Source organism: Poromitra crassiceps, assembly GCF_964638095.1.
Source record: "Poromitra crassiceps genome assembly, chromosome: 10".
In the NCBI taxonomy this organism is placed as follows: domain Eukaryota; kingdom Metazoa; phylum Chordata; class Actinopteri; order Beryciformes; family Melamphaidae; genus Poromitra; species Poromitra crassiceps.
In genome coordinates this window covers 11,815,674-11,828,173 of record NC_139631.1, presented here as the reverse complement: position 1 = coordinate 11,828,173, position 12,500 = coordinate 11,815,674, and the positions used below count along the sequence as shown (strand labels likewise).

The 12,500-nt window shown below is 44.3% G+C and overlaps 1 protein-coding gene across 1 annotated transcript in view; it reads left to right on the top strand.

Annotated features, from left to right (window-relative positions):
- Positions 1-12,500, top strand: part of ntrk2a (neurotrophic tyrosine kinase, receptor, type 2a) — a gene marked incomplete at both ends in the record, with an annotated part of 98,902 nt that overhangs the window by 12,700 nt on the left and 73,702 nt on the right. Inside the window, 8 exons of the mRNA XM_083644183.1 lie at positions 6,534-6,670; positions 7,291-7,423; positions 7,588-7,659; positions 8,124-8,351; positions 8,791-8,817; positions 9,158-9,169; positions 9,684-9,721; positions 11,633-11,732. Of these exons, the coding sequence (XP_083500309.1) occupies positions 6,534-6,670; positions 7,291-7,423; positions 7,588-7,659; positions 8,124-8,351; positions 8,791-8,817; positions 9,158-9,169; positions 9,684-9,721; positions 11,633-11,732 (747 nt within the window). The remainder of the gene's footprint in view (positions 1-6,533; positions 6,671-7,290; positions 7,424-7,587; positions 7,660-8,123; positions 8,352-8,790; positions 8,818-9,157; positions 9,170-9,683; positions 9,722-11,632; positions 11,733-12,500) is intronic.

Here is a 12,500-nt window from a genome sequence, read left to right as displayed (position 1 = left end):
GATAATTACACCAGCAGTCTCTTATAACAACAATATATTTCTTCTTCTTCTTTGAATCTTAATGTTAATTTCCCACACCCAGACTCAGGGGGAGAGCAACACAGTCAGTGGCTTACCGTTTTGGAGAGCAGCACAGTAATAACAAGACACAATAAACTAATAACCTTTAAGTCACAAAGTGCTGAACAAACAGGCAGCAAATGGAACATGAAAAGGCCATCTGCATTAGCAACCTCAGGCTGTGCTTTTGCCAGAGACAGTTCCCCTTTTAGGAGATAGGTACAATTTATTACCTCTGACTTGTTTCTCTTAGCCCTCAGAAGAGCTGCATAGCAAGCCGTCTGTCTAGTCCCCCTTTAGGAGAGGACTTCTGTGTTCAGCCGGCTGTGGGTATATGCTGTTTATTTTCCTAGCTGTTCTAACCACATGTTCTTATCACGTCCTACAGTATATGGGCTCCTGTAAAGTGGGCCCAGTTTCCTACAGTATTAAAGCAAGCAGAAGCAGCCATTGCTGCCTGCTCTTGTCTCCTCTCTCCTCCTCTCCTTCAGATGAACTTTCTTCAGCTGTCTGGTTGCTGTGGCCCCGGCCCTTTTCATGGCACCCTGGCCTGTACAAGGGGTCCAGGACCCTTCGTGCCACTTTAGGAATTTAGGAATATGAAGTGGATCATGACTCCATATTCATATGCATTCGAATAAGTAAAGCAGAGGTAACTGCAATTGATCAGACTGCAATTCTGCACCATAAATCAATAATCTATAACAGGTTCTAGATTCAGCCGGCAGCCGTGCTGACACAAAGGAAACGCTTTTCTCTCAGTCTCGCCTCTCTTTCTCTCCTTTCTCTCATCTCGCGCTCGCTCTCTCCTTTGTCCAGACAGCGTTGTGTGAATCTCTTTCAGATGTCATCGACAGTCTCCCTGCTTTCACCACTGCTTGAACAACAGACAGACTCGGGGACAGATTTTGCGTTGTGTGTTTGTTCTATTACATGTTTTGTCTGGTTCTGCCTTTAATCAGACATCACACTGTCTGTCTCTGTGCTGGCCAAGGCTGGACTGCTGCACAATAAGCCTACTCTAAACATCGATATGTTTCATTCAGGTCCCTATTGTGGCTTATAACAAGTGCTGAGGCTGAGGGTAATAACACCGTGACCTGTCATCATGTACTGTAGCATAATTGTGCTGAAGTTTCTACCCGGAGAACAGTAAATGTTTTTACTCTTCAAATGTGCTTTATTGTCACCACGCAGTTCAGCATGTCACAGAGACATGTCCTTCATACTGTGTTCGTAAGTTCCTACACTGCTGAAAAAAAACAGTATAAAAAAACAGTCTTCATCTTTATTAAGCACATTCAGTCAGCTGTACACTAGTCTCGCTTGCCAGACTATCTCCGTTTCGCGCTGTACCCGCGCAGGAGAGAGTCTGGCTGCTTTTACTTTCACTCTGGTCTAGCAGGGGAAAAGGGCTCTGTCATCTTTACAACCATCGACCGAAAGTACCAAGCAGGCCTGTTTTGCACAAACCAAATCTTCATCAAAACTTGCCATTTTCAGCGTGTAGCAACGATCTAGCGTTGTTTCACAGCGGCGGAGGCATTTGAGAGCGACACGCAGGAAATCCATAAATGGTCGCAGCCGGTCGCAGCCAATGGCAGAGCCTGCAGGGAGCGGAAAGGGACTTTCTTCCGCTGTCGACTGAAATGGTCGGCACCAATGGCAGAGCTTAGACCTGCAGCCTGCTTCCAGGCAGTCAGACAAGCTACTGTATACACTAATGGCTGCGTTTCCAAAAAGCTTCTTAGCGCTAAGAAGCTTCTTTAACCCTTCTTAAGGCTCCCGTAAGAAGCAAACGCATTTCCCAATTGCTTCTTAGCCTAAGATGATCTTTCGTTAAGAAGGCATGCGTTTCCCAAAAGCTTCTTAGCGCTAAGAAGCTTCTTTGACCCTTCTTAAGGCTCCCATAAGAAGCCAACGAAGCCAACGCGTTTCCCGATTGCTTCTTAGCCTAAGATGATCTTTCGTTAAGGTTTTGTAAGAAGCCCCAGGCATTCTTAACACCTTCGTAACAAAATGACTGTTGCAAACAGGCAAACACTGTTGTGTTTTTCCCTTTTTCCTTTCTTTCATGTACCCTTTAGTGTTTAAAATTGGGGAACACTTGAAAATCTCTCCTCTATGTAATATGGTTACTTGTGTTTTAAATGTTTTAACGTAGGCTATATTCCTCTAATCAGAATGGATTCCTTTTATAATAAGAATGTTGTGGATTTATATAGCACCTTTCACAGAACCCTTCTTTAGCGGTGTTAAGAAGGCTGTTAAGAAGGCGTTTGGGAAACACTTCTTTGGAGCCTTCTTAACTCCTTCTTAACTCCTTAAGAAGCTTCTTTGTTGGGAAACGCAGCCATTAATACCTGTTTAATGCCTGTATAAAAGGCTGGACCCAAGGATGCAGAGACAGAGACAAGGGAAACGTTTTAAAGTCTTTACTGACACAAAGGATGAACAGAAGCCGACAGGTAATTGGATGTCGCGGTAGCACAACAGGAAATAACAATACTAATGCAAAGTCCACTCCTGTCCAGTTCAAAACGACAACACAGTCTGAGTTGACAGCACTTTCCAGACAAACAAACTCATTGAGCAGCCTGATAGATAGATAGATAGTCTGTGGCTGGAGAGAGGGCAGCGTGTTCAAGTCTCAGCAAGGCAATCTGAGTGCATTCAATTAAACGAGAGTGCATTAAATAGGGCTAATGCAGGTGAGCCACATTAGTGCTGATTGCTAGTTACCACCTGCTTCCCATCATCAGTCACCACAGAGTGAGCAGTCATCACAACCTGTCCAAATAGAGGATGGATAAGTTGTACAAAGCATACTGAGGGGGGTGAATCTCTATTGAGGCATGAAAAATCTGCTTTTGCCAAACAATGGAACTCTCAGAGCAAACGTTTAAAGCTTGTGTTCTCATATTGCAAGTGAAAACATTGCAAGACCTGATATGTAATTAATGCCAATTATGTCTCCTGGCAATATGAGAGAACATGTAGACAAACAAACAAACAAACAAACCAACAAAAAAGGAGGAGGAAATAATGGAAGTAAATTAAACTACGGTGCTACCGTAACTAAGGTGCAAACCATTGTTGGACATTGGTTGTTTTCTGCATTTGCCAGCACTGAAGAATGTGGATTCCTCTGACACTATACTGTTCTGTTGGATTGTCTCCGATACTGACTGATGGCATTTTCCATATGTTTGCAATTGGGCTGTAGCCTGGCCACACAGAACAGTGAAATCTTCCCATGTCATCACTCATATCAACCCAGTGTTGTAGCAGACAGACCAGCTAGCGAAATCTTTCCATATTTAATTAATTGTGTTCACTTTTTTTTTCTTTTTTTCTTTTTTGTGAAAGTAGGAATTTCTGTTGCAACCCAAACTTGATTCTGAAATAGCTTACATGTAGTCTAAAGCTGACGATGCACATGCACATTTGGGGGGTACATTTGGGGCTACATGTGTCTGCAATGGGCAATGACTGGCGATGCCCCTGAACTTGGAAATTACTTTTCACCGCTTTTAAATGTAAAAATTGAGTAAAAACGTAATATTTAATCTTCAATCGATCAATCTTTTCAATCTATTATTGAATTTAAAAAATATTTGCTCTGTCTAATGGATTGCTACACTGCTTTTCCAGACCGGTCCAAGTGGTATATTCCAACTTGTGCTAAAAATTGCCTGCACTAGGTGTGGAAAACGCATCATGAATGGAGGAGTAACTGTGAAACGACATCTAATTTGTGGGCAAAAAACAGCACAGGTATTTTTCTCTGAAGACCTGCTGGTTTAACTGTGCCTCCACCAGAGGTGGAGGGCAAAAAGCTCTGTGACCTACGCTACATTTATGTAACGTTAGCTAGTTGAAATCTCTTAAGGTTTAGCTAGTGTAGGTTTAGGTTGGCTAACGTTCCAGAGGCCTCTGTCTCCCTAGAACTGTGTGAAACATTTGGCACGCTATAGCCTATCTAGCAAAGCTAAAGTGAGATCTTTTTAACAGATTGAAGATGAGATAGCCTCCTGATAGCAGTGCCAGCAGACTCAGCACAACAGGTAGGATGCCAGAGCAAAAGAAAAGAAAAGAATAAAAGTAGGATGCCAAAGCAAAAGGATAGTGTTATAGAATATAAAAGAACCATGCTATACAAAATTAATTCATAATATTTTCATGTAACTGGCTTATTTGTCATTGTGTACAATAACCTGTGAATTATGTTAATAAAAAAGAAAAGACTGTGTCAAATCTGACTCTTTCTGACCTTCTTATCCTTAGCTGTGTCCACTGTAACCTAGCCCGGCCCCTACCCTTTCCTGACCACGCCCCCTCACACCACCCAGATACACCTAGCCACTCCCCCTACCCACCCCTCAAACCCAGACTCTCTATGACCTTTCTATCCCTATAGGGCCCCTTCTCCCTAGCCAGGCCCCTTTCCTGACCACACCCCTCCCACCACCCAGATACACATAGAGGCCGTCTACACCTGGCGTTAACATGCGTTTTCTGTGATCAGATTGCAATCAGATTGTGTTTTATCACATGAAATGCCAGGTGTAAACACCCCCAAAACACATTGAAGAAGGATTGCAATCTGATCAGCCAAACCACCTCCGGAGGTGGTCAGGGATGCATTGTGTACACATTGAACACAAGTGTAAATGCAATGTGTCCTCTCAATCTGGATACAGCAACTGTATGCGCATTGAGAGGACAACCATTTCTGCAATCAGATTGCAATCAGATTGCAGAAAACGCATGTTAACGCCAGGTGTAAATGGAATCAGGCTGAAGTGATAAAATACAATCTGATTGCAATCTGATCACAGAAAACACATGTTAATGCCAGGTGTAAATGGCCTCCTAGACACCCTCCTACCCACCCCTCGAATCCCGACTCTCTACGACCTTCCTATCCCTAGTTACAGACCCTTTTCCCTAGCCCCACCCCATTCCTTAACCCATGCCGGAATGGATCCACTCCTAAATGTAATGGGTTCTGTTACAGTAAAATTATTGATTGATTGCATGTATGTATGTCACTAATGTTCAGGACGACCATGTAAAAAAATATAACAAAATAAATGTATGTATATATTGTGTTATGTTATCTCCCTTCAGGAATGACTCTGCATGATGGAGCAGAGTCCATCTTAGAAGAGCCATAGATCATAAGCAATCAATCAATAATTTTACTGTAACAATTGTTCCCTGGCCCATGCTGCACCCTCCCACCAAGTTATATGAACATTGGCCCAGTAGTTTTCCTGTAATCCTGCTAACAAACAAAGAGACAAACAGCACCGAAAACACAACCTCCTTGGCAGAGGTAAAAATCTGAAATTCTTTGCCCCAAATTTGCCCTAAAAAGCCTTGCATATGAAAGCAGACTAAAGATTTACATAGTATGGCTATTGTAGGTGCACTTGTGAATAATTCAACATTGAACTTATTTCTTTATGTATGAGTTCATGTTCAGGATGCACATCATAACAACCCCATTCACATCAAAACCAAGTAGGCTTCATAATGACAGCTTGGTCACGGATGGCTTGGCTTCATGTACTGTAGCATGCCTGTGTGTGTGTGTGTGTGTGTGTGCGCGTGCGTGCGTGCGCGTGCCTATGTGTATGTGTGTGTGTGTGTGTGTGTGTGTGTGTGCGTGCGTGCGTGCGTGCGTGCGTTCGTGCGCGTTGTGTGTATGTGTGTGTGTATATGTGTGTGTGTGTGTAATGTGATCTGCAGACAGCAGACGTAGCAGCAGTAGAAAGCTGATTTACTGAGAGCCTGTTAAGATATGTGGTTCTGATATGGCAGCCGGCCTGCCACCACTGAAATGACTGTTTTTTACGACGTCCAGGGTGATGGAGTGGGTTGCAGTAGTGATAAGTGGGTTGTCCTGCTGATAAGCATTCTAGCGATGGACAGAAGAGGTGGAAGAGGGAGAGAAGGGAAGAGGAGAGGGCTCGATAAGGAATCTGTCCGTTTTGATCTGCAGTAGCTGTCCACACATTTCTTCTTCTCTCTCCTCTCCTCTCCTCTCCTCTCCTCTCCTCTCCTCTCCTCTCCTCTCCTCTCCTCTCCTCTCCTCTCCTCTCCTCTCCTCTCCTCTCCCCTCCTCTCCTCTCCTCTCCTCTCCTCTCCTCTCCTCTCCTCTCCTCTCCTTTCTTCACTGTGGTGGATGTTATTGGACAGGGATACAAGGGTGGCAAGACTCTGATTGAGCCTGATTGGTCATGCTCAGGTCATCTCCTGGTCATCACTGTACTGTATACACACGCACACGCACGCACGCACGCACACACACACACACACTGTGTTTCAACTAAAATGACAAGAGTTGACCATGAATCCTAAGTCTGTTTTTCTCTCGTTTTTCACTTTCCTCCTCCCTCCCTCCGTCCCTTCTCTCTCTTCTCTCCGTTGCTCTCCCTCCTCCCCCTTTTCCGGGCTGCGTGCAGGGGTTCCCATGGCAACCCTGAGCCCATCCAAGGTGACAGTGAGGGATGGGGCAGACGTGGTGCTGACCTGTAACACTTCTGGGGTACCCTCACCTGAACTTATATGGGACATGAGTCCCCTGGTCACCAACTATGAGGTTAGGTCTCTCTCTCTCTCTCTCTGTTTCTCTCCTACACACACACACACACACACACACACACACACACACACACACACACACACACACACACACACACACACACACACACACACACACACTGTATGCATATAGTTTCATGCTGCATTATGCTGGTGATAATACTGTAGACGTCACCCAAACTACTGTAGCACCATCTATTTTAGTATGATTCACACTTTGTCTAAATCTATTTATCTATTTATTCATATTCATAGACTGCCAGAGGTGTTGTTGTTTCGTCTTTGACACACAGTTACTGTAAACTGCCTTGAATGTGGCCACATCAGTTCTTTGCATATCCAAAACATTATTCTGCTACTAGTTTGTCCAGGTCTGTTCAGATTTATGAGGCACATATGATCCCTGCAGCATTCGTTCCAGAGAAAACATTTTGTCACGGCAGTCTTATCACATCACCAGTAAAAACTTTCTCCTTCCTAAAGGAATATATAGACTTTCAGCAAGTAAGCCCTGCATATGATCAACTGCTGTGTGTTGACATAGGCAGCAGATTCACCTCTTTAGGAGAAAAGTACATCCAGAGATACATCCAAACCAAGATGTGTTTATTCATCCAGATCCAGACGTCGGGCCAGATGTCGATGCTGCGTCTGTCCAACCTTTCGTCGCTGGACCACAACAGCAAGATCACCTGTAGCGCTGAGAACGTTGTGGGGGAGAAGGAGTCTTCACTGCTGCTGGATATACTTTGTAAGTTCTGACCCAGAACCCAGAGGAGCAGATTTACAGGCAACAATCTGCCCCCTCCCCCTCGATTTGATTTATATCATTTCTTGTATCTTGTTTGCTTGTATCTTCTTGTTCTTTCAAACTGACGTGATCTTTCCTCCATCTTTTCTCTCCTCTGCATCCAGCTGCTCCCAACATCACTAAGCTGAGTGATGCGATCCCAGACCATCACTGGTGCATCCCCTTCAGCGTTTCAGGTGAGAGTCTGTCTGTTTGTCTGTCAGGTTTGGTCCGCAGACCGGCAAGGAGGCTGGATAATATTCGCCATGACTTTTTGTTAGTCCACTTCAATTTATAAACTTTTCATTACATTTATACTCATATCAAGTAATACATCAAAACATAGGGAGTACATTTATTGTTGCATGTGAAAAAACATGTAAAATATGCATACTGAATGTTGTCATTGGCACAATTACAATATAGTAACAACAAAACAACCCGCGAGGGTAAGAAAGGAGATGCAATATTTTTACACAACGTCTTGTAATTTGCAACCTATTAAAAACGGAAGGAACTTGTTCCACTTGGAACTTTCATAAATCGAACAAGACGTAGAAGCAGATTCCTTTCATACTTGCACATGTTTTATTTTATGAACGTTGTAATTGCCTTTGCTTGTCTGTTTTAATCTTGCAATTTCATGCGATACGTTTTGCAGGAAACCCGGAGCCGCAGCTGCAGTGGCTGCTGAACGGCGAGGAGGTGCTGGAGGGCGATTACATCATGACCATGATCCACGACGTGACGGAGAGAGAGTACCATGGCTGCCTGCAGCTGGACAGCCCCACACACCTCAACAACGGCCTGTACACCCTGATGGCCACCAACGAGTACGGCCGGGACCAGAAGGCCGTCATAGCTCACTTCATGCACAAGCCCTGGGATGGTGAGAAGCAACACGGTGCTATTTAGTTGGCTCTCTCCTTATGAGTGGTAAAGCTAGCATACAGTTTCATAATGGGCAGATATCAATCGCTTAAAGGGACACTTCACACAAAAAAACAATGCTGATTTATTTTGCACATGATCGCACACATATTTGAAAACTGTAAACAGTTTTGCAGACATTCATTTAGTTTGACAGTTATTGAGAGTTGATTTGAGTTAAGTTGTGGAACGGTGATGTCAGCATTGTTTTTCGGTGTCCCTTTAAAATAGTCTTAACAACTTTTATTGTTTAACTGGTGTACTACTGTGCCTTAGAAATGTGTGTGTGTGTGTGTGTGTGTGTGTGTGTGTGTGAGAGAGAGAGCATGAAACATTTTATCAAAAGGAACATTTTGTCATTTTGTCTTTCATCTTTTCATTGCTGCCCTAACGCCGAGAAGCTGTGACAGATCCCCTGTATTACGGTGAGTCATAACGTCAAACATCTTCATCAAATGTTAGACTTTGTGGTTCAATTTGATCAACAGCTTAAATTTCAACTTCAAGGTTTTGAGTATGTTTGCATGGATCTTTTCTTCTGTTTCACACCTCATCCTCTGCTCCCTCTGCTCCTTGATATTGCGTCGGAAAATTCAGTTTTAGAATTGCATACCAATACAGGGATTTTCACTTAGAGATGAAAATGACAGTTTGTGTTTAGTTTTAATTTCTCTCTCTCTCTCCCTCTCTCTTTCTCTCTCTCTCTCCCTCCCTCTCTCTCTCACCCTCTCTCGCTCCTGCTCGTCCTCCTCCTCCCTCCTACAGACCCAACCACAGGTATTACCACAGTTCCCCCCCCCCCCAGTCACTCCCAATCACAAACATGACACAGCAACAAAGTGCCATATACCTCCTACGTGTGATTGTGTTGAGTGAAACTGTATCACTTCAGCCTGAATCAGTTCAACATGAATTAGAATGCCTCTGTGTGCAAGCTGTTCAATTTAAACGAAGGAGACTGCCAATAAATAAATCACCATGTATTAGAAATATTTATATACACTGGAAATGAACAAGCATGCATGTCCGAAGTAAATGGAGTTAAACCATTCTCCTTCTTTTCACCTGTACTGCAAATCACCTCTTGTGAGTGCTGTTTCTGCATTTACCGCCTCACCCCCACCCGCTCTCTCCCCCTCTCTCTCTCCATCCCTCCCTCTCTCCCTCTCTCTCTCTCCATCCCTCTCTCTCTCCCTCTCTCTCTCCATCCCTCTCTCCCTCTCTCTCTCTCCATCCCTCTCTCTCTCCCTCCCTCCCTCTCTCTCTGCCTCCATCTCTCTCCTGTCAACAGACGGTCCCCCTATAGACCCACCTGAGGACAGAGTCGCTGTAAGTCAATCTTGCCCCGTTTTCCTCCGTTTCTTTACCGATGGCTTCTGTTGGTTTTTGCCTGTTTGCACCTGTTGTCAGATATTTGTGTTGCTGTTAAAGAAACAGTGTCCTTCCTGACACCTGCGATGGATGATGGATTGATTACTTTTCTTTACTATGAAACTCTAAAGCAGTGGTACTCAACCTTGGGTCAGGAGATCATTTGGAGCGTCGCAAGATGTTTTTTTAATGGGATAGTACAAATATAAAAGGAATTTCCGCACACTTGAATCTGTACAGATTCAAGTGTGCGGAAATTCCTTTTATATTTGTAACTCTAGTTATTTTTCCAGCACCTTGGCCGAGACTTGGCTGGGTTGAGCGGTGGCCCTCCCTCAGATTAATGGGATAGTACAAAAGCATATTTACTACGACTCTGAATCTCTGAACGATGTCTATATTGTTCAGATTTTTCTCAAATGTTTGCCTTTTCTTCTTGTGAAATACTGAATAGTTTGAAGCCTCTAGGCCTCTAATGATGCTGAATCAAATCAAACAAGCTGAAAGGGGAGAAGCATCCTTTGGTTGAACTGTCTGGTCAGTAGTTGGATGGTAATGTTGCTCTCTCCTGGTCAGTAGTTGGATGGTAACGTTGCTCTCTCCTGGTCAGTAGTTAGATGGTAACGTTGCTCTCTCCTGGTCAGTAGTTGGATGGTAACGTTGCTCTCTCCTGGTCAGTAGTTGGATGGTAACGTTGCTCTCTCCTGGTCAGTAGTTGGATGGTAACGTTGCTCTCTCCTGGTCAGTAGTTGGATGGTAACGTTGCTCTCTCCTGGTCAGTAGTTGGATGGTAACGGTGCTCTCTCCTGGTCAGTAGTTAGATGGTAACGTTGCTCTCTCCTGGTCAGTAGTTGGATGGTAACGTTGGTCTCTCCTGGTCAGTAGTTAGATGGTAACGTTGCTCTCTCCTGGTCAGTAGTTGGATGGTAACGTTGCTCTCTCCTGGTCAGTAGTTAGATGGTAACGTTGCTCTCTCCTGGTCAGTAGTTGGATGGTAACGTTGCTCTCTCCTGGTCAGTAGTTGGATTGTAACGTTGCTCTCTCCTGGTCAGTAGTTAGATGGTAACGTTGCTCTCTCCTGGTCAGTAGTTGGATGGTAACATTGCTCTCTCCTGGTCAGTAGTTGGATGGTAACGTTGCTCTCTCCTGGTCAGTAGTTGGATGGTAACGTTGCTCTCTCCTGGTCAGTAGTTGGATGGTAACGTTGCTCTCTCCTGGTCAGTAGTTGGATGGTAACGTTGCTCTCTCCTGGTCAGTAGTTGGATGGTAACGTTGCTCTCTCCTGGTCAGTAGTTGGATGGTAAAGTTGCTCTCTCCTGGTCAGTAGTTGGATGGTAACGTTGCTCTCTCCTGGTCAGTAGTTGGATGGTAACGTTGCTCTCTCCTGGTCAGTAGTTGGATGGTAACCTTGCTCTCTCCTGGTCAGTAGTTGGATGGTAACCTTGCTCTCTCCTGGTCAGTAGTTGGATGGTAACGTTGCTCTCTCCTGGTCAGTAGTTGGATGGTAACGTTGCTCTCTCCTGGTCAGTAGTTAGATGGTAACGTTGCTCTCTCCTGGTCAGTAGTTGGATGGTAACGTTGCTCTCTCCTGGTCAGTAGTTGGATGGTAACGTTGCTCTCTCCTGGTCAGTAGTTGGATGGTAACGTTGCTCTCTCCTGGTCAGTAGTTGGATGGTAACGTTGCTTTCTCCTGGTCAGTAGTTGGATGGTAACGTTGCTCTCTCCTGGTCAGTAGTTGGATGGTAACATTGCTCTCTCCTGGTCAGTAGTTGGATGGTAACGTTGCTCTCTCCTGGTCAGTAGTTGGATGGTAACGTTGCTCTCTCCTGGTCAGTAGTTGGATGGTAACGTTGCTCTCTCCTCATGCAGGTGTACGTGGTGGTCGGCATTGCTGCTGTAGCCTTCACTGGCTTCCTTTTAATGCTGGTCATTCTCAAGTTTGGAGGAAACTCCAAGTTTGGCATCAAAGGTAAGACTCTGGAGTATTATGCAGTGCTGGCATGTGAAGGATGACTGGCAAGATGTCTGCTGTGTGTGGCTGTTTGAAGTAGACATAGTACAAGAGGGACTTGTCTGGGAAGTCAAAGTGTAGCGTGGATGGCTTCATGGGCACACAAATGAATATTTAGATTAATAATAATAATAAATATTGAGATGAAATCAAAGTTTGTTTGTTAATCAAGCTCGATTCCCAGGCCTAGCCTTGTGGAAGACTTGATCAAAATTCAGATACACAATTCAGAAACAGAAGGAAGTCTTATTGCAGCTCTTATTTTGAATTTCCCGTTCCTTTAAATAAAGATGGAAAGTGGATTCTGTTGGGGTAAAGTATGTAAAGTGTAAAGTGAGCAAGTGAATTGAACTAGGGACCAGCTCTCTGAAAGCCTAGTTTAATTTGTCTCATGATTGCTTTAGTTTTGTCCTGCTGCCTTGACAGTAAATAAAAACAGCCTGGCTGCTCCCAGCCCTGTCTCACAGCTTCACACCTTTCTGCACCTTTGTGAAGGAAACTTTAATTGTGTCACGCTGACTTCATTTGACACAAACGTACCCCATCATGTATCCGTCATATATCCGTCATCTATCCGTCATGTATCCGTCATGTGTCCGTCATGTCTTCCTCAGAGTCAAAACGGACTCTGAGGAAGACACTACTGCTGTGTCGAAACGTCATGTCTGTTTGCACCACAATAAATTGCCGTGTGCTCCAGAATTCATCCTTCATCCGTTATCACTC